This window comes from Equus quagga, chromosome 3 (assembly GCF_021613505.1).
Source record: "Equus quagga isolate Etosha38 chromosome 3, UCLA_HA_Equagga_1.0, whole genome shotgun sequence".
Taxonomy (NCBI): domain Eukaryota; kingdom Metazoa; phylum Chordata; class Mammalia; order Perissodactyla; family Equidae; genus Equus; species Equus quagga.
The window spans coordinates 86887585-86914450 of NC_060269.1; the positions used below are offsets into that span (position 1 = coordinate 86887585).

The 26866-nt window shown below is 40.5% G+C and overlaps 1 protein-coding gene across 2 annotated transcripts; it reads left to right on the plus strand.

The window, feature by feature from the left end:
- Positions 1-963: 963 nt before the first annotated feature.
- SLC10A6 (solute carrier family 10 member 6) lies at positions 964-26866 on the plus strand. Of its 2 annotated transcripts, none has more exons than XM_046657320.1 (6): positions 964-1577; positions 17040-17158; positions 18772-18860; positions 21419-21594; positions 24166-24323; positions 25505-26866. In XM_046657320.1, exons 1-6 carry the CDS (start codon positions 1201-1203, stop codon positions 25717-25719), a joined length of 1134 nt encoding a protein of 377 aa, XP_046513276.1. In that variant the 5' UTR covers positions 964-1200; the 3' UTR covers positions 25720-26866. The 2 variants fall into 2 exon arrangements, with proteins under 2 accessions (XP_046513276.1, XP_046513277.1); XM_046657321.1 differs by lacking the exon at positions 25505-26866 and adding an exon at positions 22774-22913 and having other exon boundaries at positions 24166-24310.

Consider the following 26866-nt stretch of genomic DNA (forward strand, 5'->3'; position numbering starts at 1 on the left):
CTATCTTCAGAGTGGCCTTTCTTCAAATAGGTAGATTTTATTTTACGGTTGGATTTAACTTGTATTTGTGTATAGTGGACATACCCAGAGCATTTTGTCATGGGAAAAAATTTGCTAATCCAAAAATAAACAATGTGTAGCTAGTATCCTTCTTAAGACAGGTAGAAGTGTTTATAAAGTGTGCCTTGTCACCAGCCTTTGCCCCACAGACTTTCTGCTCTTGGTGAGAAAGGGTGTGGCATCTGCTCTTTTGGACGTTTAGTTTCATGGAACCATATTTTCCTCGTCTGGTTTCGCCAGCAGTGCCTGGTCAGGATGAACAGAGGGGCCCTGGGGCCACTGAGATCGGGGGCTGACCTCAGACCCTGCCTCCAGCCTCCAGACAAGCTCTTTCCTACATTCCCTTGCACAGTTCACCACGAGGCCCCGGGTGTGGCATCTCAAAGCCGACTCTGTTCTCCACAAGAAAGCGACAGCTCCCTTGAATTATTCTGGTACAGAAATGAGTTTCCACATGTTTCATGAGACATAATCAGGTGCTTACTACCATATTATTCTTACAAATGTGTAATTATTGGCTCTAGACACAAATTCGAATAGAAATAGAAAGCAGAAACACAGACTAATTCTGAAGCTCTCTTGAAATTATCCTGAGTCCCTCCCAATATTTCCTTAAGTGGCCTTTTTTTTGCCTTAATATTTTCAACAAAAATGTTTTGCTAATGGTATGAGATGTGGCTTTGGCTTAGCCGCCTTTGTTTTTTCCAGAGTTAGCCTTTCTTTCTACAAAACATTGCATCCTGGCTCTTTGAAATCCCCACTGAATTTGAAGAAATTATTTCTTGGCATCCAGCCTGCTTTCCTGGAACACAATGTGATGCTGACGACACAGCCCAGTCATTCCACTTGACAATAAGCTTGCTTGTTTCCTTTCACTTGAATATTCAGTCTGAGTAAGAACAGAAGTGGAAAGCCTTAGTTACCACAGTTTATTACGTTTCATGCCTATAATAATTACTTTTGTAATGTCTCTCGTGAATTAATTGATCAGATTAGGATGAATCTCCTGGCTGGCCAATAGCTATCGGAATGATTCTCCACGTGTGACTTGGTTGCGTTATCACAAAACGTGGCAGGATAGACCTGCCCAGCCGTCGCGGCAGATACTCATTTGTAATGCTGCCTTAAGGAGATGAAGAGATGAGAGCAAATTGTTCCAGCAGCTCAGCCTGCCCTGCCAACAGCTCGGAAGAGGAGTTGCCAGTGGGGCTGGAGGCCCATGGGAACCTGGAACTTGTTTTCACAGTGGTGTCAGCCGTGATGATGGGCCTGCTCATGTTCTCCTTGGGATGTTCTGTGGAGATCCGGAAGCTGTGGCTGCACATCAGGAGACCCTGGGGCATTGCCGTGGGGCTGCTCTGCCAGTTTGGGCTCATGCCTCTTATAGCCTATCTCCTGGTCATCTGCTTCTCTCTGAAGCCAGTTCAAGCTATTGCTGTTCTCATCATGGGGTGCTGTCCCGGGGGAACCATCTCCAACATTTTTACCTTGTGGGTTGATGGAGATATGGATCTCAGGTAAGTTACACTAGGGAAGCTGAGTAGTCTTCCCCGGTGGCACTTAACCTGGGGGGATAACTGACAATTTCATGTTGAAAACTGCCAATTTTTAGATAGAGATTCCAGAGGGAATCATTTTACAGAGACTTGTTCAGCCCTGGAAGGACTTTGCCTTTTTGAGATTAAAATTTGCTTTGCTGTGATCGTCCTGTTTTATGGCAACTACTCTTATGAGTAGTGGGCTTGTTCATAGGTAATAGTGGGGCAGGTCTCCTCCTCCCGCAGTGGCCCTTCCTAGGTGTGTGTCCATTCTCACCCACACTGGCAGCTTTAACAGCTCCTGGCTTCATAATCTCCCAGGACACAGGCTGAGAACCCTGGGAACTAATGATAGTGGTGTAGTAGTTGCCGTAGGGTGGTGGTGGTGGCATAATGAGAACGAGGCCATCGTCCCTCTAATCAGCATGTGTTCCTGAGCACCTAATTTATGAAATCAATATTTGGGGGGACTGGATAAAGGAGCTTTAGGGGTATGTGATAGCAGATCCTGTTTTAAGTGCTGATGGTGGCCTATTGAGTTGACTTGGGGAGCAACGTAAAGACTTTTATGACTAAAAATGTTCTTCCTTGTGGCTTTGCAGATGCTTGACATCCATCACTAGAATCTCATTCCTTTCATTTAAGCCAGTGACCTTATTCCCGATTATGGTGTATCTAAATACCCCTGGGAGATATTAGGTTTTATCAATCGTTTACACTTTAATGAGGATGAATTAATCGCATATTTTTTGGAGTACGTATTTTGATGGGGAAAGAAAGAGAGAGCTTTTAGGGAAAGAATAGAGGAGTCACGTTGGAAAAATGAAAGCTGAAAACAGTGGCCTTTCTAGATTCTTTGCTTACTTATGAGCAAACTGTTTCACCTCCTGCTGAGGGAAAGAACTACTTAAAAATCGAAATCTTTGTTTGATGTGCATGTCATTTAGTTGAGATTTATTATACTGTGAATGAATGAATCAGAGGTGCTGACTGTGTTGGGAGTTGAATAAGTGAGTCAGGACATGTATGGGTTTCTAGTTTCCCACATGTGCTGAATGGTCAGCATATGGAATGTATTTCCCTTATAAATTTTAATGGTTTCATGCCATGCAGACCAATAATTAATTTTCGTATGGCGATGTTTTTTGCTACCTGCTTTATTAGAGATTTGAAAGGAATCACTTGATTCATTGCTAAATCAAAAAAACACTAATACGCATTGCTAATTCAAATTCAGTAAAGTTAATCATTAACATAATAATTGGGAAATGATAAATTTTCTTTACACAAAGTCCGTATAACAGTGACAATTCCCAGGACCTGAAAGTTTTTCGAAAGAAAAAGAAAACATATTTATTCAGTGTCCTGGTAGGCTGGGGGCGATGCTGTCATGTGTTCCTTTTCTCTTCTTTCCTGGCTCTTGTAATAACCTTGTAAATGACCTTTTATTATTCTGAATTTTACAACTGAGAAAATTGTGGCTCAGATTGGTTAAATAGGTTGCCAAATGTTACAAACGAGTATGGCAGAACTCAGATTTGAATTCACGTCTGTTTCTCATCATTCTGCAATTTGAGCACTTTCTTCCATGCCACTTATTAGCATAACTAGATCTTCTGTTCTGAGTAGGAGCATGAATCTTTAAACAGTGTTCTCAAACACTTCTGTTCTGGGAAAGAGAACACTTATTACTTTCATCTCTTGTTAGCCAACATTGTCATAAAAACACCAATTGATAGGCAATTCTATAAAAGATAAAGCTCATTTTACTTCCCTTAGTTAGCTTTTAAGTTTGGTCAAATTATTTAACCTATAAGCCTCTTCTCCTCATTTGTAAAATGGGATTAAAATTACCCATTCCTGGGCCAGCCCCTGTGGCCTAATGGTTGAGTTCCGTCTGCTCCGTTTTGGAGGCCTGGGTTTGGTTCCCTACACCACACGTCTGTCAGTGGTCATGCTGTGGTGGGTCACATCAAAAAGAAGAAGATTGGCAACAGGTGTTAGCTCAGGGCGACTCTTCCTCAGTTAAAAAGAAATTACTTATTCCTCCCAAGACTATATTTTAAGGAGGAACTACATATGGAGGATACCAGGCACATAGTACATATGCAATGAATACTAGCTGTTTTCCCTTTTTTCTTTTAAAATTTTGATTTTGAGGCCGGCCCCCTGGCCGAGTAGTTAAGTTCCTGTATGCCACTTTGGCGACCCAGTGTTTTGCTGGTTGGGATCCTGGGCGTGGACATGGCACCGCTCATCAGGCCACGCTGAGGCAGCATCCCATGTGCCACAACTAGAGGGACCCACAACTAAAATATACAACTACGTACTGGGGGGATTTGGGGAGAAAAAGCAGAAAAAAAAATTTTGATTTTAAGTCTCACAAACAAAATAAAAAACAAGCAAAAAATAAACTGTAAGAAATGAAATTTTAAAATGAGGACTAAATATTAGATTTTCAAAAGCTTATGGATATGAGAGTAATAAGATTTTAATTCTCAGTAAAAATTGCAAATAGAAAATCCAGTGTTATTGAGTGAAACAATATCCAAGTTCATTACATTTATTCCTGTTTGATTGCCAACAAAAATAACTTTTAAGCAAAATTCAGTAGGTAGTCATTATAGGGATTCCGGTTTTCATGCTGCATAAAATGCAAGAGCATTTAGTACAAGATCTCCATTTTACAAGTGAGGAAATGGAGATTGAGCTCTCTGCAGATGACCCCAAACATGCTCCTCATGCCTTAACTCTGTGCTTCCTTCAATCCACCTGCAGTTCTCCACGTGTTCACCCCAAACAGGGCATTTCAGAAGCAACATGTTTGAACCCATTTCTGCATACTGAGTGTCTGATGATGACACCCATCATTCATCAGTGAGTCACCTGGGCTCATCATCTTAGCTTTTCCCTGCGACTCCCTTCATTCTTCACCTTGGTCACTCAATCCGCTGTCTAGTCCTGTAGCTCATCCTCTTGCATGTCACTCACAGCTATCCCTCCTGCCATGACCTCAAGTCAGGCCCTCACAACTTCTGTCATGGCCGGTTGCCGTATCTTCACAATGTTCCCTCCACCTTCAATCTCTCCATCGTGGTCTTGTAGTAGGCGGATAAGGCAGGCTCTGGGGTTAGATTGCCTGTATTTAATTCGTGATTTAGGACCTCTTTTCTATAACTGGAAATCGTAGTTCTTCCTTTACAGTATTTTGAGGAGAAATGAACACGCTGTACATAAAGGCTTCTCGAAACCTACTAAATCAGGTAGAAACTCAGCCAGGTCTAACTTACATCTCCAGGTTTATTTCCCGTTGACCCCTGAAGGACAACTGGTCTACAGTCAAATGGACCACTCACTGTTCTCTAAACATACCCTATACTTTTCCAACTTTTTTTTGCCCATATTGTTCCCATAGTCTGGAGTGCCAACTGGTCTGATTCTATCCCCTCTAGTCGTGATGTCATCCTTCATTATATCTGTTCTGGAAAGCAATTGGCCCATACGTATGAAGAGCCTAAAAAATTATCCTGCTCCTAGTCTGAGCTCAGCTGATCTTGGCTGGACTCTCACGTGTTTGGGGACTGAATAAACGTAGACTGGTCTTGGATGGCCTCAGCTGGGACAGCTGGGCTCTCCTCCATGTGGTCTTGTTCTCCAGCAGGCTAGCCTAGACCTAACCACATGTCAGTGGCAGGCTTCTGAAAAAGAGGAAGCAGGCAAGGTCTCTCGAGGCCTGGCCTTGAAAACGGTTCATCATCACTTCCACCACATTTCAGTGGCCAATGCAAATTGCAGGGCCAGCCCAGATTCAAGGAATCAGGGAGTAGATTCTGTCTCTTGATGGGATGAGCTGCAAAGTCACATTGCAGAGGGCATGGATAAGAGAGGTGTGAAGAATTGGGGACATTTTTGCAGTCTATTGTACTAAGGATGGACAGAATTCTTGCCTTTGAGAGCAGGACCTGAAAACTAAGATCTGACAGTGCAGTGTAGTAGTTAAGTGCCCGACTCTGTAGCCAGTAAGTAGATCTGTCACTTACTAACTGGCTCATTTGGCAGATTACATAAATTCTGTATGCTTCAATTCCCTGATTTTAAAAGAGGGAGAAACGAAACCTACCTCATAGGTTGTTGTGAGGATTAAATGAGTTAATATATATAAAGTGCTTAGAAACTCACCTGGCACAAAATGCTATATGAATTATTATTATTATATGGAGCATGCGTCTGTGTTTTAGTCTCTGCTCAAGGAGCTATATGTCTCTGTGCAATGTACTTCGCTGGACCCGTTTCCTTATTTGTAAAATCAATGGGTTAGACTCTCTGAGGTCCTTTTTCCTATTGTGGTAAAATATACATAACATAAAATTTACCATTTTAACCATTTCTAATGCACAGTTCGGTGGCATTAAGTACATTCACATTGTTGGACAATCATCACCACCATCTATCTCTAGAACTTTTTCATCTTCCCAAACTGAAACTCTGTGTCTACTAAACAATGTCTACCCCTTCCCACCAGGCCCTGGCAACCACCATTCTACTTTCTGTCTCTATGAATTTGATTACTCTGGGTACCTTATATAAGTGAAATCGTAAAATATTTGTCCTTTTGTGTCTGGCTTATTTCATTTAGCATGATGTTTTCAAAGTGCATCTATGTTGTAGCATGTGTCAGAATTTCCTTTCTTTTTAAGACTGAAGATATTCCATTGTATGTCGATATCACATTTTGTTTATCCACTCGTCTGTTCATGGACACCAGGGTTGTTTCCACCTTTTGTCTGTTGTGAATAGTGCTGCTATGAACATGGGTGCGCAAATATCTTTGGGAGTCCCTGCGTTCAATTCTTTTAGGTAAAACCAGAAGTGGATCTGAGGTCCTTTCAAGTGTTTTGTTAAAATAGGAAAAGAAAAGCAAATTATGATGTCTAAGTGTCCTCCTCTCCCCACCCCATCAACAGAGATGCCTCCCCTCTCTGTCCCCATAGTGCCACATAGGTAATGCTTTCTTGTCATCCACTGGAGACTGTTGCAAGTCTGGGCTACTTTTATGTGCCTCACCTGCTAGGTCTTTAAGCTCCTTGAGGCCTTGTTCGTCTTTGCATGCTCAGTGCCAGCCTCGCGGTGGTAGGCACTCGATAAACCTTAGGTGAATGACTGAAGGAAAGTTTCTGATTGCCTGTGTGTGTTACAAAAACTACTCTTGAAATGGAGTCAGTTTATTGGTGCAACTCAGAACAGCTCTCAGAACAAAAGTTTGACAACTTTTTTTTTTTTTTTAAAGATTTTATTTTTTCCTTTTTCTCCCCAAAGCCCCCCGGTGCATAGTTGTGAATTTTTCGTTGTGGGTTCTTTTAGTTGTGGCATGTGGGACGCTACCTCAGCGTGGTCTGATGAGCAGTGCCATGTCCGCGCCCAGGATTCGAACTAACGAAACACTGGGCTGCCTGCAGCGGAACGCGCGAACTTAACCACTCGGGCACGGGGCCAGCCCCAAAAGTTTGACAACTTTTGATGTATGAGGTCTGTTCTTCCCTGAGCATGTATTTGTGTTCTCAGCTGCAGAGAAAGGATTCTGACCACTGTTGGTAGTGGAGTCTGAGGAGTTCAGTGGCCAATTTTGCCCTTTGAACTTTAAAGACGTTTTTGGCCCTTCAGTAGAGACCCTGGAAGTAGGACTTCGGATTCTTCAGGTCTGTCTGGCATGGCCGGGTAGGGAACTGAAGATCGTCTTAAGAGACAGAACTCAGATTGAATCCATATGCCTTTGTGTAAGTTTCTATAGTTCTCTGCACCTTAGTTCCCTTGTCTATAAAATGGAAATAATACCTCCTCATAGGGTTATTGTACAGGTGAAAAGAGAAAATGCATCTAGAAACATGCAGTGTAATCCTTAGCAGGGAGTGCTCAGTAAATGCTAGTTATTGTTCTTGGAAGGCAGCAGACAGGATTAACATTTATATTTAGAGATGAAAACCTGGCCTTGAACTTTTTTATGGGGCCAAGTGTGTTGACCTACTCTTGTAGCATTCTCCGTGTCCATCTGGCTAGCCAGATAATTCTTCATTTTTTTTTCAGTGGCTAAGCAAGTGTATACTTTCATAGTTTTGAGTGTCAGAACTCCTGATTTTATTGGTTTGAAACTAAAACAACATTTGATTAATTTAAACCCCAATTGCAAAATGGTATACTTATTGACACTACATTTTAATGTAACGTGTATATATGTAATTCCCCTATTTTAAGGGCGGTTCAGGATTTACCTGTTTGTCCAGACTTGCTGAATCTGTCTCATTCTTCTCTGTAATAGTTTGGGGATGGTGATGCCATTCGTCTTAGTGCAAGTGGAATCTTGTTATACTGAAGTCAGATTTTGCCAACAATGTTCCTATATGTGAGCAGCCAAGAGACCCAGTTAGGCAGAGCCTCTGTTTCTGCCGCAGTGGAATCTCATGGCAGTAAAACAAAAGGTGTGACTTTCCACTGAACTCACACGTGTTCACTGTGTGCTCTTCCAGATTTATTGGTGTTCATAACAGTTGGCAGAGCACCAGGATCTCTATCGCCATCCTGGACCATTGCTGTGAACATCGTGGGCTTGAACAATTGTATAAAGGATGGAAGCAGTAATGTATGTAATCAAGGGTATAGAATCAGTCTGATAGAAATCTCTCACTTTGCATCCCACAGTCATGAATCTTACTTTTCTGCTGTTTGAGCCAAAGCCATCCAGGGGGAAAATGCCATGCTAGTTCTCCAGAAGTTCAAGATTAAAGTGATGTAATATGGAATTCCGTTCAGGACTTGGCATTATGAAGAGCCAAGGAGCATAGCACTATCACAGACTAAGAATTTGGAAAAGCTTCCCAGATACACTCTTCACGGATCCAGAGGTTTGAGAGCTGTGTCAGACTGCCTTTCTTCCTTTACCTGCTCTCTAGCTGGGAGAAGCCTGTGCTCAAAGTAAGCATTCTTAATAGGATAAATTAATTTTAAATATCATGTGGAATAAAATATGTGCACGAACTGCTAAGAAAAACGTATGTAGAAGTCTCCGTTCTATCATATACAAAAACACACTATGAAAACACTGTAATCCACAGTCTGGTATTTGGTTAGGAAAAAAGCACATTTTTGGATACACTTGGACATTTAACATTTAATGAAGCTGGCACTCCTATTTAGTGGAAAGTTTTTATTTAGTGAGTAGTGTTGACACACTTGCCTCTCAATATAAAAGACAATAGATTAGTTTCATACCTTATGCCATATAAAATATAAGTTTTAGATGAGTTAAAAATATAAATATAAAATATCAACCTACAAAAAGTAAAAAGTAGGGGCAATATTGGCATAATGTCAGGCTAGGGGGAAATCTTTAACAAGACAAGAGATTCAGAAGCCATAAAAAAATAGACAGATTTGACTCAGTGTTAACTTTTGTGTGTGTGTGTGTGAGGAAGATTGGCCTTGAGCTAACATCTGTGCCAATCTTCCTCTATTTTGTATGTGGGACGCTGCCACAGCATGGCTGATGAGTGGAGTAGGTTCATACCTGGGATCCAAACCCATGAACCCCAGGCCGCTGAAGCGTAGCACACAAACTTAACCACTGTGTAGTTTGTAGGCTGGCCCCTCAGTGTTAATTATTTATTATGGCAAAAGTCATAAACGGAGTCAAAAATATGCGATAAGCTTGGCAAAGATATTTGTATTACATGCGATGATATGTGCTCTAACTTTAGAAGAGCTCCTACAAGTTGAGAAAAGAAAAATCTGATGAACAAGGCTGTTTAGAGAGGTCATCCTAGAGGCTAATAAACATGAAAGAAAGCACAGCCTCATAGAGAGTCAGGTCTATAACAAAATTAGAGTGAGACACGTTTTCAACGTTCTCATGAGAATTAAAAGAGATTGATCACATCTGGTGTGGACAAGGTTGTGAAATGCAACCATCTTTTTGGAAAATAATCTGGTAGTATTTATTAAAATAAAAAACACAGATTTTTTTTTAAATTGAGTTCATAATAGTTTACATCATTGTGAATTTCAGTTGTAGACTATTTCTTGTCCATCACCACATAAGTGCTTTCCTTCACCCCCTGTGCCCACCCCCCAGCCCCCTTCCCCTAATAACCAGTGAACCATTCTCTTTGAAATCATGCTATGTTTGTCTTTCTCTGTCTGGCTTATTTCACTTAGCATAATTCCCTCCAGTTCCAATCCATGTTGTTGCAAATGGGATGACTTTGCCTTTTTTATGGCTGAGTAGTATTCCATTGTATATATATACCACATCTTCTTTATCCAATTATTGGTCGATGGGCATGTGGATTGCTTCCATGTCTTGGCTATTGTGAATAGTACTGCAATGAATATAGGGGTACATAGGTCACTTTGGATTATTGATTTCAAGTTGTTTGGATAAATACCCAGTAGTGGGATAACTGGGTTGTAGGGTATTTCTATTTTTAGTTTTTTGAGGAATCGCTGTACTGTTTTCCACAGTGGCTGCACCAGTTTGCATTCCTACTAGCAGTGTATGAGGGTTCCCTTTTCTCCACACCCTCTCCAACATTTGTTATTTTTTGCCTTAGTGATTATAGCCATTTTAACAGGTGTAAGGTGATATCTTAGTTTTGATTTACATTTCCCTGGTGATTAGCGATGTTGAACATCTTTTCATGTGCCTGTTGGCCATCTGTATATCTTCTTTGGAAAAATGTCTGTTCATATCCTCTGGCTTTTTTTGATGGGGTTGTTTTTTTGTTGTTGATTTGTATGAGTTCTTTATATATTATGGAGATTAATCCCTTGTCAGATATATGATTTGCAAATGTTTTCTCCCAAGTGGTGGGTTGTCTTTTTATTTTGATCCTAGTTTTCTTTGCCTTGCAGAAGCTCTTTAGTCTGATGAAGTCTCACTTATTTACTTTTTCTTTTGTTTCCTTTGTCTGAGAAGACATGGTATTCGAAAAGATCCTTTTAAGTTCGATATCAAAGAGTGTACTACCCATATTTTCTTCCAGAAGTTTTATAGTTTCAGGTCTTATCTTCAAGTCTACGATTCATTTTGAGTTTATTTTTGTGTATGGCATGAGATAAGGGTCTACTTTTATTCTTTTGCATGTGGTTGTCCAGATTTCCCAACACCATTTATTGAAGAGACTATCTTTTCTCCATTGTATGTTCTTGGCACCTTTGTTGAAGATTAGCTGTCTGTAGATGTGTGGTTTTATTTCTGGGCTTTCAGTTTGGTTCCATTGATCTTTGTGCCTGTTTTTGTACCAGTACCATGCCGTTTTGATCACTATGGCTTTGTAGTACATTTTGAAGTCAGGGATTGTGATGCCTCCAGCTTTGTTCTTTTTTCTCAGGATTGCTTTAGGTATTCAGCATCTTTGGTTGTCCCATATGAATTTTAGGATTCTTTGTTCTGTTTCTGTGAGGAATGTCATTGAGATTCTGATTGGGATTACATTGAATCTGTAGATTGCTTTGGGTAGTATGGACATTTTAACTATGTTTATTCTTCTGATCCATGAAAAAACACAGACTTTTGCCATAGCAATTCCACTTTGGGGAATCTATTTTACAGAAATAAAAGAATTATTTCAAGTGAAATCTGTACAAGAATGTTTATTATAACATTGTTTATAATGGAAAAAACTCAAAGTAATATATTTATCATTAATAAAGTAATCAAAGAAATTATGACCTATTTAGAGTATGGTGTACTCTGTGGTTCTTTTAAAAAAATCAGTTAGAGTTATATGTATTGCCCTGAAAGGATGATATTAAGTGGAGGAAAAAAAACCCAATCAGATGCGACTGTGAAGTAGTGCAGCCACTATGGAAAACAGTATGGAGACTCCTCAAAAAATGAAAACTAGAGCTACTATATGATCCAGCTAGTCCACTTCTGGGTATTTATCTGAAGAAAATGAAAACACTAATTTGGAAAGGTATATGCATCCCTTTGTTCATTGCAGCATTGTTCACAATTGCCAAGACTTGGAAACAACCTAAGTGTCCATTGATAGATGAATGGATAAAGAAGAGGTTGTATGTATACACAATGGAATACTACTCAGCCATAAAAAGATGAAATCTTGCCATTTTTGACAATATGGATGGACCCTGAGGGTATTATGCTAAGCAAAATAAGTCAGACGGAGAAAGATAACAGCAACAGACAAACACATAGATACAGAGAACAGATTGGTGGTTACCAGAGGGCAAGGAGGGTTGGGGAGGGCGAAAGGAGTAAAGGGGCTCATTCGTATGGTGCTGGATGGTAACTAGACTTTTGGTAGTGAGTACGATGCAGTCTATACACAAGTTGAAATACAACGATGTGCACCTGAAATTTATAAAATGTTGTAAACCAATGTTACCTCAATAAAAAATGTTTAAAAAGCAGCCAAGTTGCAGACTAAGGTGCATTGTGTAATTGCTTTAAAAGGAAAAAAACAAACCTCTATTGATTGAACAAGCAAGCAAGTGGGAAACAGGATTGCTTAATGGAAAAAAAGGGGAGAAAACACAAATACTTGTGAATTACCTAAGTCTCAATTTCTGAAAGGGACATCAATCAGCTAACTGTTTGTTCTTAAAATGTTACATTTGTACTCGGAAGAGCATGATTTTAGTCATGTTTTAATAGAAAGTCTCTATTCCTTTGGATTGCTATTGGATGTGTCTGCCATTTGAATCCAGTGTAAAGAGGTTGTTTCACTAAAGTTTTCAAGGTCTACCCTCAGACATATGACATATGAGGAAGGCAGAACATTTTTCTAGCACCAGTGTATTGATACATTGGCTCATTCTTCGATTCATACAGTTATTCGGTAAGTATTTAATGAGCTCCTCCAATTTGCTGGAGCATGAGGCTATGCCGGGCCCTAAGCAGCTTCCAGTCCGCCAAATGTCAACAGGTACATAAGCTCTCATGGAGGGTACAGCGTGTAAGCAGCATGTGAGGTGACGGCAATAAAAGTGTGTCCAGAGGGCAATGGGAGCTGTTCCCCAGGGCAGAGAGGTGGTATCCAGCAGCACTGAGGAAGGACAAGTGCCAAGCCAGTCAGGTTTGGGCAGGAAATGCTTTAGATCATGCCAGCATGTGCATAATACGAGATTTGGGACCATGCCCATCAAGGTAAAATATGATAGAGAAAACCTCAGCTAACGAGATTGGTAGCAATGCTGTACAGTCCTCCAGAAAGATGGACATTTATTTATTTATTTTTTATTGTAGAAACTTTCAAATATATATGGAAGTAGATAGAGTAGTATAGTGAACCCCCAGTCCACTTTTATCCAGCTTCAGTGATTACCAACACATGATCTATCTCATTTTATCTCTACTCCCCACTCTCCCAATGGATTATTTTGAGGCAAACTCTAGGTATTATTTTAACTGTAAGTATTTCATTGTTTGTTTGTGAGAGATTGCAAAGTAGGGCCACAAAGTCCTTCCATTCTTGCATGCACCCTTCTTTGGAATGTGATAAGGCTGGTCCTCCCATCCAGAGGAGGGGAAATATTTCCCTTCCGCTGAATCTGGGCTGGTCTGATGACTTGCTTTGACCAATAGAATGTGGCAGAAGTGACGCCATGTGACTTCCAAATCAAAACTTCAAGGGGCCTTGCACTTTCTGCTTCCACTCCCCTGGAATGCTGATGCCCAGACACTGCCATGTCAGGAGATACAGTGAACACGAAGCTAATAACCTTGGCGTATGTCTTTTCCTAGTTTTGACGGTGCATCTTTGGGATAGAGTCCCAGAAGTGGGATTACTGGGTCGAAGGGTAAATGTGTGTGTAATTTTGCTAGATATAGCTAAACTCCCTCTGGTAGTTTGCCATTTTGCATTTTCAATAGCAATGAGTGAGAGTACAGAAGGAGTATTTTTTTTTTTTTCGGTTATTTTATTGAGGTCATAATGGTTTATAACGTTGTGTAGTTTTGGCTGTACGTTATTATTTATCAGTTTCTGTGTAGATTACATTGTGCTCACCACCAATGGTCTAATTTTTATCCATCACCATATATATATGCCCCTTTACCCCTTTCGCCCACCCCCAAACCCCCTTCCCCTCTGGTAACCACTAAACTGTTGTCTTTATCCATGTGTTTGCTTATCTTCCACATCTGAGTGAAATCATGTGGTGTTTGTCTTTCTCTGTCTGGCTTATTTCACTTAAGATCATATCCTCAAGGTCCATCCATGTTCTTGCAAATGGGACGATTTTGTCTTTTTTTATGGCTGAGTAGTATTACGTTGTATATATACCACATCTTCTTTATCCACTCATCAGTCCTTGGGTTCTTGGGTTGCTTCTGCATCTTGGCTATTGTGAATAACGCTGCAATCAACATAGGGGTGTGTAAGTCTCTTTGAATTGTTGATTTCAACATCTTTGGATAAACACCCAGTAGTGGGACAGCTGGATTGTCTGGAATTTCTATTTTTAATTTTTTCGGAAATCTCCATACTGTTTTCCATAGTGGCTGCACCAGTTTGCCTTCCCACCAGAAGTGGATGAGGGTTCCCAGAAGGAGTATTTTTAGTATCATTGAAGTAAAATTGTGGCTGCTTTGCCGGGGGTATAAGCATTCTTCTGATAGAAAACGTCAAAGTAATCATAGACAGAGAGGCTTCATAGGCAGGGCGATTAGATGGAAACACTGGTGATATCTGTTATGAGGAAGAACAGTGGGTGACTTGGAGGACAGTAGCTATCTCTGCAGCAGACCTTAGCCCTTGAAAGGGTCTCTGCCTCTCAGTCTCTCAGCCATTTGTGCCATGGACATAGATTGGGCCTGTGCTATGAGAAAAGCAGTCTGATGCGAGAACTTAAACAATGAGTATTAAAAAGTTCCCAGACTCTCTGGACCAGGTGTTGAGGTGAACAAACTCTTGCTTTACCCCGGGGTTGTGTTGCGATGTTCCATTCGCCTCACCTCATCAGGCAGACCAGCATTAATCGTGTCTGTAAACAGTTTGTACGTGCTTAAACAGATTGTGTAAGAGATTTTTTCCAGCAATTTAAAGATAAAATGTTTTGTTGGCATGAAGGATATCTTATTTCCATTTACCTTATTTCCCTTAACTGTACTGATTCATTCTTTCCCTGGTTCTGTCACCCAGATGGGGACAGGAGACAGCCTGAGCTTGGGAGCTGGGCGTGGAAGTGGGAGATGGAAAGGATAGATTTGGGGTGGAGGTGCAAAACCCTGGGGGAGGGTTGGACAGTACTGAATCAACTTCTTGGGTACTCATCCTCTCTGATGTCTTGTTGGCATTTTCTTTTTTTAGCTTTCATGAAATGTAACCTCCTGGCTCTCCACTCGCTTCTCTGCCTGCTCTGTCTCTGCGTGCAGTGCGGGCTCACCTCCTTCTCCCTGGTCCAGAGCAGCACGGGCCCCTCCAAGGCTCTGCTCCCTGGCCCCTGCTCTCTCATTCACATGCTTTTTTCCTTCTCCAAAGTTATGTATTTTAATGTGTAAAGAGAATGTAAATTTTAATGTGTAAAGTAATGTAAAGACTTACAAAATAAGGCTTTCTATATTTGGAAAAAATAAAAACAATATATTACAAATTCATGAGCAATGACATTTCATACGATACAACGAAAGTACGGTAACTGAGATACGCGGTCTTAGAAACTTCTGAACTGAAGGACTTTTTTCCTACTAGATATTATGTACTTGCAAATCCTTAAGACCCAAGGCACAAAATTTGTTAGCCTTTTTAGTTAGATATAATCTCAATAATGACAAAGATAAACCAACTAGTTTGTCTATTAGAAATCATTCCAGCTTTGTTCAACAAAGACCAAGAGTCGACTCTGTTATTCTCACTTGTTCACCTGATGAAGCTGTGCTGCACGGCTATTGGCTGGACTGTTTGGGTTTGGTTCATTCAGCTCATGCACCTTCATGTCACTCTCAAGATGGCCAGATCTGTATCTCGTGATGGCATCAGCTGTGGTCCTGAGTTTTCCTTTGCCTCCCTAGGATATTTCCAGTAGATGTCTCATTACCACCTCTAACTTAACATGGCCTCTCAAATTGATGCTAAATGAGCCAGTTCTTCTGTCAATCACAGCATCATTTTCAAGTCTAGAAATCTGACTTTTTACTCTAACTCGTCTCTCTACTTCAATTCCTATTTCTAATCATGAATCGCACAGTATCAGAATTGGAAGGGAACTTTCAATTTAGTCTAGCATCCCGTATCGAGCCTTTTTTGTTATGGTTCTGTAGCTTCTCTGGCTCTTCCCAGTTTGCTCTGTCTGAGGATCAGTACGTGGGGTCCCTTCTCTATTCAAAAGGAACCTTAGGACATGTGGTATCTGGGTGACTTCTTCCTGACAGATATCTAACAACACCTCTTACTGGGCAAACACTTAGTCAGCTTTGAGGCAAACTTCTCCCAGTCCCATCCCCCATACCAAAGACATCACAAGAAAAGAAAACTCAGACCAATATTCCGTATGAACATATATGCAAAAATCCTTAAGAAAACACTTTCGTATATTGATGGTAGGAGTGTAAAATGGTGTGGCTGCTTTGGAAAACACTCTGTCATTTCCTCAAAAAATTAAACATAGAATTACCACATGATCCAGCAATTCCACTCCTGTTATATACCTGAGAGAATCGAACACATATGTCTGCACAAAAAGTTGTACACAATTATTCATAGCAGCATTATTAATAATGGCCAAAAATTAGAAACACTTCAAATGTCCATCAATTAATGAATGGACAGAAATAATGTGACATAGTCCACACAATGGAATATTATTCAGTCATAAAAATGAATGAAGTACTGATACATGCTAAAAGATGGATGAACCTTGAAAACATTAGGCTAATTGGAATAAGACAGACACACCAAAAAGCCACATATTGTATGATTGTACTGATATGAAATGTCCAGAGTAGGCAATCCTATAAAAACAGAAAATAAGTTACTGTTGCCAGGGGCTGGGGGAAGAAGCGGATGGGGAGTGACTGCTAATGGGGTCGAGTTTCTTTTTGGGATGATGAAAATATTCTGGAAATAGTGCAGTCTTGTGAACATACTAAAAATGCTTTGAAATGATGACTTTTGGGGTCTACTAATTATATCTCAGTAAAAAAGAACTGTATATGGAAAAAAAAGAATCCGTATAGTGACTAGCAGAACGTTTAGGACAAGTAGATGCTCAAATAAACATGAGTTAATTGATGGATGGCAAGAACTGCTGGAAATCTTTTTCTAGACCCCGGTACAGCCATCATTTGTTGAATAATAAGACAGAAACTTCCAGTAACTTACACCATGTAATCGCTAAGAAGTGGAGTCCCAGGAGTTGCTTTGGGTTAGGACTAGATTCTTCATTTCAAACTCTCCCTCTTAAGCATCATTTTAATTTTACTTTCAGCATCAGTATGACCACCTGTTCCACAGTGGCTGCCCTGGGGATGATGCCACTCTGCCTTTATCTCTACGCCTTGTCCTGGAATCTGGAGCAGAATCTCACCATTCCATATCAGAACATAGGTCTGTATTGGGCTTGGAAAATGGAATAGTAAGAGTAGTGTGATGGTAACAATAATGGCTATTGTTTACTGTGTGTCTCCTTTATGCAGGGTTTTTTATATATTATCTAACTTAATTCTCTAAATAACCCTATAGTATAGATTCTATTACTAGTTTCATTTCCTATATTTTCAGAGTTAGAGAGACTAAGTAACTCAACCCAGGTTTTGCTGCTGGTAAGAGCAGAGCTGGTATTCTGACTTGGGAATCTGACTGCAAAGTCCAAGCTCTTAACCCCTGCAAGAGTTCACTTTTGAAAATAAAGCCCGAAAACCTACTTTAAAAAAAACCCCCCAAACCAAACACTTATATAATTCACTATAAAGCAATTGGACTCGTTATGACCCAAAGGCTGACTGGATCACAGTGGCTCTAATGAGACCTTCATTCCCATGAATCCACCTTTCCCGTTGCCTGGGAGCTTTGACTTCTTTCCTGATCAACATAAATGATTCCTATTGGTGACTAAAGTGTATCCACGTGTCACAACCCCATCCACATCTTTCATTGTCTCCTTTCCTGAATGTTATTTCTCATTAAACTCTGCCCTCTTTCTAGAGATCTCTGTGGACTTACTAGGCTTGGAAGAAAAACATGGTGAAATCACCTACCTGTTCTAGTTTGGGCAGAGTCTTTAGAGAATTGGTGGAAACCATGATTCTTAAAACTCTAAAGTGTCACCTGGAGTCTCCAGCAAGCACTTGGAGGACTTACAACCCATGGCCCATAGTTCCAAACCACGAATAGAGCCATCTCCTGGCAACAGCTGGAGCCCACTGAACTTGTATAATTTGAGTGAAATCTTCATTTAGAAATCATGAGTTCGTGTGCGACTTCTGATCAGTAGGTTATTTAGCATATTCTGTTTGATAATATATTCTGAAAGGCACTCGTAAACAATTAAACCCCAAAATGTTATGAGCAGCTCATTTGGCTTTGGAGCCACTATCGCAGGCATTTGGCCAGATTTGGACAGTGGCTTTGGGAAATGTCAGTGTGTGGACCCTGCTGGTGAGTTGAGCTCCGCTCTATTGAGCCTGTTTTCAGTGCCTTTATTCACATGTGTTAATTAAAAGGCATTTTTTTTTTTTTTACCCACTTTGGGTTATCTGGCTACACTTGGAGAATATGAGAAACTCCTTTGGTATGTGTAACAAATGGTGTTTTTATGTCTACAGTAGGCATTCTTTACCTTGTGAAGCAAATGACCATCGGCTTCAAGTAGGAAAACAATAGCTGCATTTGTAGGGTGGTGACCCCAGACGTGGAAACCAAAGAATTTCACAGACATAGAGAACAGGTCCTCCTGTTGTCTAATCTGTACATTTCCCCTTGTCTCTGAAATCCCATGTCACTGTCAGCGGAATTCCGAGAGAAGTGACTGCCCAGGTTGGTGGCATTAGTAGTATCATATGCCCTTTTTAAATCCAAAGATTTAAAAGAATTTTTTGGAGGTGGATGCAGAAATAAAACGCAGCCTTAATGAAAGCCTTTATCTAACTGAAGTAGAAATTGTTGAGGACTGGGCAGTTAGGGTGAGAGGATATCGTCTGACAGATTTTTCTTCTCTTCAGGAATTACTCTTGTGTGCCTGACCATTCCTGTGGCCTTCGGTGTCTGTGTGAATTACAGGTGGCCAAAACAATCCAAAATCATCCTCAAGGTAAGCAGCTTAGACTTGGAGACTTGACAGACAGACGTAGGTGATGACTGGAACAAAGGGGCCAGTTGAATACAGTGCATAATTTCTTCCTTTCCAAGCCTTGCTCCGTCACTCCCCTTGGTCCATCCGCTGAGACCTATCACACCCTGGAAAGTGAGGCACTCTTGCTTTAGATACAGAAAAGCCGAAGCCTGTGTGTGGCCAGAGAGCCCATTCATTCAGGAGGCTTCACACAGGTCGCTCTCACAGTGAAAGTAGTTCAGATGTGTGGGAAATGGAGCCCCAGGGTTTAGGAGTGTGGCTGCTTTCATGGGAAAGTAGGATGAAGAGCTGTCTTTCAGAAGCATTCCAGGAGCTTCTAAAGTTGTAGTTTGTACACAGGAGCAGGGGCTGCTGACCACATGGCTAACTGTCCAAATGAATCGTCCAGAACTGCACTGAGGACTCTCGCCACGGAATGATGGCAGCCAGAACCTCCTCCCTCCTGCTGACTTTGCCAAGCTGTCTTTTGTCCGCTGGAGAAACAAGCACACGTCCTTGTTGAATGGCTTTGAAAAATATCTAGCTGGAGAGGAGGCTTTCTCAATAACGGTGTCAATCTCCTAGCGTGTCTTCTCTTTTTCCGATTATGTATTTTTTTAGAAGATATAAGATTGTATTATGTACTGCTTCATGAAGACTTTAAAAATGTTTTAGTTATATTTTACATTTATAGAGAAATATACGCTTGGGGCTAATTGGAGCTTCAGCAAATACATCTCAGTTATTTTAGTTTGGGCTTTATGGTTTGGTTCAGTTTAAGCTCTCGATGTTTGCCTCTACTTTACAGAACACTGCCAGGTGGATGCTGCTTTCCTACTTTGGCACAAGACTGAACAGCTCCCACCGCCTGTCCAGTGAGATGAAGAATGAGAGAAGAGGGGTTGACAAGCAGGCAGATCGGTTGGGCCCAGGGAGCTGGATGAGGGCTTACATGTTGTCTATTCAGAGCTCATGTGGGTGACTTTAACATCGATCGTGCCCACTTGAGCTCAGTCTCTTTTCCAGCTGTGCGCATGGAATAGAGTCCTTTTTTTCCACATTCATTATTATTATCTCGGTAGGAGAAAATTTCCAATGTGGCAGTGTATGATTAAAATTTTGTTTCCAAAACAAGGGGAGAGAGTATGGTCGTGGGAACCTCTTACTTTTCAAGTACTCTTTCTTAGATTACTTTTCTTAAAAGGGCACCTAAGAAAAAAAGTCACAATTTTGGTGTTTCCAGATTCTCTATTAGTCCATCAATGTCAATGGAGAAACTAGATAAATTTTCTGTATGTCAGTTTTATTATCTATAGAGAACAGATTTAAAACTCCTTTCCTCTGGCTACTCCATAGGCTTTGTGGCAGAAAATATTTAATAATATGCATAAATATTCTAGAGTACCTTAGTAAAAAACTAGGATAATTTGACCATTATTTTGGTATATTGTAATTCTCTGTTCTTAGTCCTCTTTTAATTTTAGATCAGATACATTTTCTGAACAAATTGCTCTTGGTGAATTTTAAACTTTGAAATCTCTTTTTGGTAGAAAGATCAAGAGGGATTTTTACAATCAAAGGCCTTCCTTGTGTGTTGCAGCATCTTCCCGTCAGGTGGGGGCCCAGTTTGTCCCTGTTTCTAAGCAGTAAAAACACCCTCGAGAGCACACCTATGGTACATTGGGTTGTTTTTGTTTTGTTTTGTTTTGTTTCCCCATGACCACATTTCTCCACACCCTGAGTCACCGCAAATCAAGGTTGATGCTGTAGGTAGGTGCATAGTTGACCGTCTACATGGTGTGAATGAGAGTTTGCCAAGATCCTGACTTTCCCCAGATATTCTGAATCTTACTTCCTCCCCCTCTGATCTAAAACTCAAATCCATTGGAAAATTTTTTTTGTTGATTTTTTGCTTCTGTTAAACAACAAATGTAAGAGACAGTATTCCTTCAGGAGAGGAAAGAGGTATCTGTTAGTACATCTCATATTACTTTAATATTAGCTCAAATTGTCCAATGAAGAGTAGGTAAATTTCACTTGGCGGAGAGGAGGGCAGGGATCCAAGCAGGAAGAAGCTGTTGGTGGTTGCAGAGTGATGGGAGGAGAGTGGTGGATGATCAGGCAGGGCGGTTCTCAGACGAGAGTTACCAGGGAGGGGTCTCAGAATTGTGTGTAGTGGTGTTGGATGTTTATTGTCAGATTTCACTTGTATCACAAATTTATTCCATCCGTGAAATACTCCACTACCCAGTCCTTCTGGCCAAATCTTCTACTTGGAGGGAGCAGCTACTGATCATAAAATAAGAAGAGTTGAATTTGTGTTGAGCCTCACCAGTTTCCAGCTTAGCCAAGTCACTTGACCGCTTTGGACCTCTGGTTTCTTCTCTGTAAAATGAGATTGGATTTGGTAGTCTCTAAGTCATCTCTCTGTTCTAAAACTTCTAGGTTCTAAGCCTTTCAGAGCACTGATGGACTGTGCATCATATAGCAAAAAGACCATGATGCTTACGTGCACTTATTTCATTGGTTTGCTTTAGATTGGGGCCATTGTTGGTGGGGTCCTCATTGTGGTGGTCGCAGTTGCTGGTGTGGCGCTGGCGAAAGGATCTTCGAATTTAGACACCACTCTTCTGACCATCAGTTTCATCTTTCCTTTGATTGGCCATGTCACGGGCTTTCTGCTGGCGCTTCTTACCCACCAATCTTGGCAGAGGTACCGTTAAATTATCCACAAACTTTTTTGAGGAGGATAAAGTAAACATTCTGTCACTGGCAGGCTTTGCTGCCTGGCTGTGTAAGAAGACATTAAGAGTTTTGACTTACAAGGTGGATGGGCAGGACAACTCATCAGAAAGAGGGTGAAAAGATCACAGTACTTCTTTATGTAAATGAAAGCAAAGGCTAATTTGATGGGAAGTTGTAATCTGTGAAATTAGGATTGGGGTGTTGACACCATTTGTTGAAATCTGGACACATTTCTCTTCTTATTTTAGTAATTAAATAGAAGGGGTGAGGTGGTTTCGGTAAATATACAGATCATTCTAGGGCATGAGAAAGACTTAAGAGAATAAGCGTTTATCTGTTCTTTGTGCCAAATTTTTTTAAAGCGCGAACTATAAGGGGCCAGAGGAGGAAGGACAAACTTGAGAAATTTGGGAATTTACCTTAAAGATTATCATTACAAGTTGGGACATATAATTTATAAATACTGTGAAATATTGAAGATGATAATACTCCATGTTGGTGTGCCCGTAGACGAGATATCATACAATGTTGGAGGGAACATAAATTGGCATAAACTCTCTGGAAGGCAATTTAGTCATATCAATAGGCTTATAAATATTTAAAGATGCTAATTCAGTGATTTTACTTCTAAAATTCTGTCCTGAAGCTAGCACTATCAGATAAGCACACGAATATTGATGTGCAAGGATGTTAATTGCAGTGTTTTTATAAATATAAAAAATAGAAACAATTTAAATATCTAACAATAGGGAGATGTTGAATTCATGATGTGTCTATGTGGTGGGATATGATGCATCAATTTTAATGATTTTGGAAAATACTTAAGACAGAAATTTAAGTGAAAAAAGAATAGAAAATGGTATACATTTTGATTCCATTTTGTAGAAGAAAGCAAAAGAATTTTACGCATGGACAAATACTGGAAGAAATACACCATAGGCTAATAGTGTTTAATTTTGAGTAGTGGGATGAAGAGTAATTTTAGTTTCTTAATATTCTTAGTTTCTTAATATATTTTCTAAGTTTTTCAATGAGTATTGTACTACTTTTAAAATCAGAAAAGAATTACGGACGAAAAGTAAACTATAGAATTGAATTCCAAAAGTAGAGTTTGGCAAAGATTGAATTGGCTTTATGCTGTTTCTAGCCCACTTGGGGAACAGGTAGGACGGTACCAAGTACTGGGTAAGGCTGCGCCAGGTGTATCTCATTTACTTCCTACCACAAGCCCAAGAGGTAGATACTATCAGGATCCTCACCTACCGATGAGCAAGCCCTTCAGAGAAGGTAAGGAACTTGACCATTTGGGTTTGATTCCAAAGTCAATAATGAGGAACACAGACTGTTGAGTGGTTGAAATATAATTGGATCTGTAGAGAGAGTATTTCTATGGCAAAGTGTAGGCAACAGTCTTGCTTTTTTCATACCTGATGGCTTGAGAAAGATCAGGACTGAGATATTGCATTTGCCTTGTGAACGGTCCAGGTGTGAGGTCCAGCTTAGTAGCTTCATCATTTCAAGTTATTGACAGGAGTCTGAAACAAGTGAGGGCAGTGTGAAGAATGTGTAGCAAGCAATAGGGTAAGAAGCAGCAAAATAAGAGCCACAGAACTTGCCCTGTATTAGTGACAATATTTTCACTCCCACATTACGTACTCGTTACTTCCACATTCCCATCCAGCTTGCATAGAGATGCTGGTGCATCTTCTGAAACACCTCTTTCCTCTCGTCTTCCATTTATAAAAACCTGAAGATGCCCTTTCAAAATTGAGGACAGATGAAACCGCTGAACCCAGCCCCCAGGGTCCCACCTGTGTCTTTCTTTCTCTCCCTACTGCTTTTTCTTTCTCAACTGAGGTTTATTTCATTTTTTTTTTGCAATTAGAAAACCAATAAAATATAGAGAAATAGAAAGTAGAAAAACTTATTACTAAACCATTTCAGCAAAGAAGTCATGTTAGACATTTGGTTTTCATTTAGGGTTTTATGTTGATTGTCAAGTGTCATTTAATTTGCACTGTGTCATGCCTCTGACTCAACTTTGCGTCTCATCTCCTCCAATCTTCCATTCCACGCAGATTGGCTTACAGCATGTGCGATGCCTCCTGAATAGGCCAAGCTCATACGTGTTAATTTCAATCATTTTTCCCACAATAACGCCTCTTCCACTCTTTCCATCCTTTAATCTCACACCTCCTCTGTGAAGGCTTCTCTAACCACTTATGTCACTTTTCTGAATTTCCATAGCATCTCCCTGGCCCTCGGTATACTTTGTGCTGTGTTGTTACTGAATCTTTCTTGTGTGTGTATGTTGCCTTTTCACCCAGATTCCTAGGACAGGGTTCGTAGGGCCCGATCCTCCGAAGTGCCTCTCAGGAGACCACCTACAGGGTAGGCGCTCAGCAAATAATTACTGAATGAGCAAACATTTTTAATGGCCTAAGCTCATGGTTTACATTTATTGCTATACATAAGAGAAAATTTAAGAACAGTCCTTATTGCTAGTATGTTAACTCTTGAAAAATTTTTTTATTGGTAGGTGCAGGACGATTTCTTTAGAAACTGGAGCTCAGAATATTCAGATGTGTGTCACCATGCTCCAGTTATCTTTTACTGCCAGGGAATTGGTCCAGATGCTTAGCTTCCCATTGGCCTACGGGCTCTTCCAGCTGTTGGATGGGTTTCTCATTATTGCAGGTGAGTATAGCCCCCATGGGGTGCGCTTGATTGAAAATTGTCAACCCAACTTACCAACTCCTTTTTCAGACTGAGGATATGTGTGCTGCCCTTACGACATATTTTTAGCCTGACATTTCAGGGGAAAATAACGCGCATAAACAAGATCCTTTGCCACAAGTGGACATTTCACAGAAAAATGTAAAAAACCATGTGAAAGTGAGCTTATAGATAAACAAATATGCTTCACAAAAGACAATCCACTATGAGAACTTAGATTCTGGGACTTAAGTCTCGATGAGCAATCACTTATTTGAAAAATGACATTTGTTATGTTTCATCAAGAGCCTTGAGGGTCTTCCAAATGTCAAGTTATTTCACAGTGCTTCTGTGACTAAGAGTTGTGCCAAATGGCTGTGAAATGATTTTCAACTATGAAATATGGTATATATACAGATATTGAAATAATATATGTGGGTGTGTATATGCACTTCCCTATTCATACAGCCAAAGATGTATCATTCTGGGGTCATTATGTAGGTTTGCAGAAAGTAAATGAAAAAAATATAGATATACACACATAGATTTTTTAATCTTGGGCCATTGTAAATTTTTACTGTTGTCAGGGAACAGGTTCTGAGTAAGGCTCAATGATTACTGATATTCCTGATTTTATACTGATTACTGATTATTACATATTTACTGACTGCTGACATACCCATCCACATAAAGAATGCTTGTGGTTTAATTTTTCCCACAAGATAAGAGAAATGGTAGCAGAATAAAACACCGGGTCTTGGATCCAAGTTTTAATTCCTTCTCATGGTGAGACCGTGAGGAACAGAACACGTCTGGCTGACTCCCAGCTATCTCCCAGCACCCAGGAGAGCCCCTGACTCATAGTAAGCACTTTACAAGGAGTTGCTGACTGACTGAATGACTGAATGAAGGGATGAGCCATCAGCAACCTGATGAATAAGTCTCATTCACCAATGGTCCATTCCGGACAAAGATAGCCATTTTGATACACTGAATTATTTTGTTCCATAGTTTTCTCTCTTTTTCTCTCTTCTTTTTCCTGTTTTTTTACACATATGTGACCCAAAGAAAACAAACTCCCAGAGTATTGACAAGTATACAATGTCACCAAATTATAGCCTTTACTAAAGTGATTTTTAATACTCGCATGCCTTAACACCTAGCATATAAGATGTACAAGAGGAGAATGAAGAGCAAACACAGAAAGAGGAAGCCAGGTTGTGCAGAAGCCTGCCATAAGAAGAAGTCTACTTCTCCCAAAGAGACCAGAGCTTTCTTGGAGGTGAATGAAGAAGCCGCTGTAACTCCTGGGCCGTCAGGCCTGCTGGAGCTCCACATGGCCCGCGAGCCAACCGGCCACATCTCTTCATGTGCATAGGAGGGGCTTGCCGGCCTGACTGCTCGCCCAGCTTCCTCAGTGGCCAGTAAAGACAGTGCAGAGCTGATGAGTGAATCTCGTTGGCAGGGCCTGTGCGAATATCTGACTGTCAAATGTTAGAATATTTATATTTATATATTTTGATGGCGAATTGTCATATGATCCCTTTTTCCGAACATATTCTGCCCACTTCAGGGAGTGCTTTCAGGGGTTTACGCAATGTATTCACCAGCTGCCATGTGTGTTCTCGTCTTCACATACAGTGAAGAGAAACACCCATTGTCAGGCGAAGTCAACCTCAGGTTGGACTTAATCTCTCAGGAGTTAGGACTCTGTGTAGAGGCGATGTTACCCCACGCTGCAGGGCAAGGACAGCGTCTGGCCCCACTTGACTTCTTGACTTTGGGCAAGTCCTTTGGAGCATTGGAAAGGAAACACACAGCTCTTATAAAAAAATGGGGTCTTTTCTCAAATGATTGATATTTTTTAAGGGCTTGAAAATCTTTTTGGATTATAGATATAATACAAGGTTAGAGAGAATTTAATGAACACTCAAGGTTAAAAGGTGAATGCCCTGTGTTTTTACTCCCTAGAGATAGGCACACATATATCCGTCTAATGTATGTTTAAACATTACATCATTTTAAAAATGTTGAGATATCCCACATATACTGTTTAGTCAGTCACTTAATGACACATTGTGGGGTATCTTTACGTGTCAGTCTGTGTTGACCTACCTCATCCTTTAGAACAATGGCTTCATAGAAGTATTGCATTGCATGGAAGGACTGTAATTTATTTAATCGTTCCTTATTCATGGACATTTAGATAGCTGTCAACTTATTGGTATTACAATGCTGCTACAAATGCCCACGCCCTTGTGCAAGTATTTCTGTAGGATCACTTCCTAGACTTGAAGTGCCAGGCCCATTGCACATTAAAATTTTGGACAGATCGCTCTCGGCAATGTTGTACAGCAGTGCCTGAGAGGGCTGGCTTCCCACAGTCACACCAGGCTAAAGAATGATCAGTTCTTATTTGTGAAAATATCTCATTTAAAATGGCTTTCTCTTTCTTTTTTTTTTTTTTTTGGTGAGGAAAATTGGCCCTGAGCTAACATCTGTTTCCAATCTTCCTTTTTTTGCTT

Bases quoted from the DNA above. Each gene is read 5' to 3' on its own strand.
- SLC10A6 (XM_046657320.1), top strand. From the start codon at position 1,201: ATGAGAGCAAATTGTTCCAGCAGCTCAGCCTGCCCTGCCAACAGCTCG. The intron at 17,159-18,771 runs GTCTGTATTGGG...TCTTCTCTTCAG, and splicing joins CATTCCATATCAGAACATAG to GAATTACTCTTGTGTGCCTG. The intron at 21,595-24,165 runs GTACCGTTAAAT...TTTTATTGGTAG, and splicing joins ACCCACCAATCTTGGCAGAG to GTGCAGGACGATTTCTTTAG.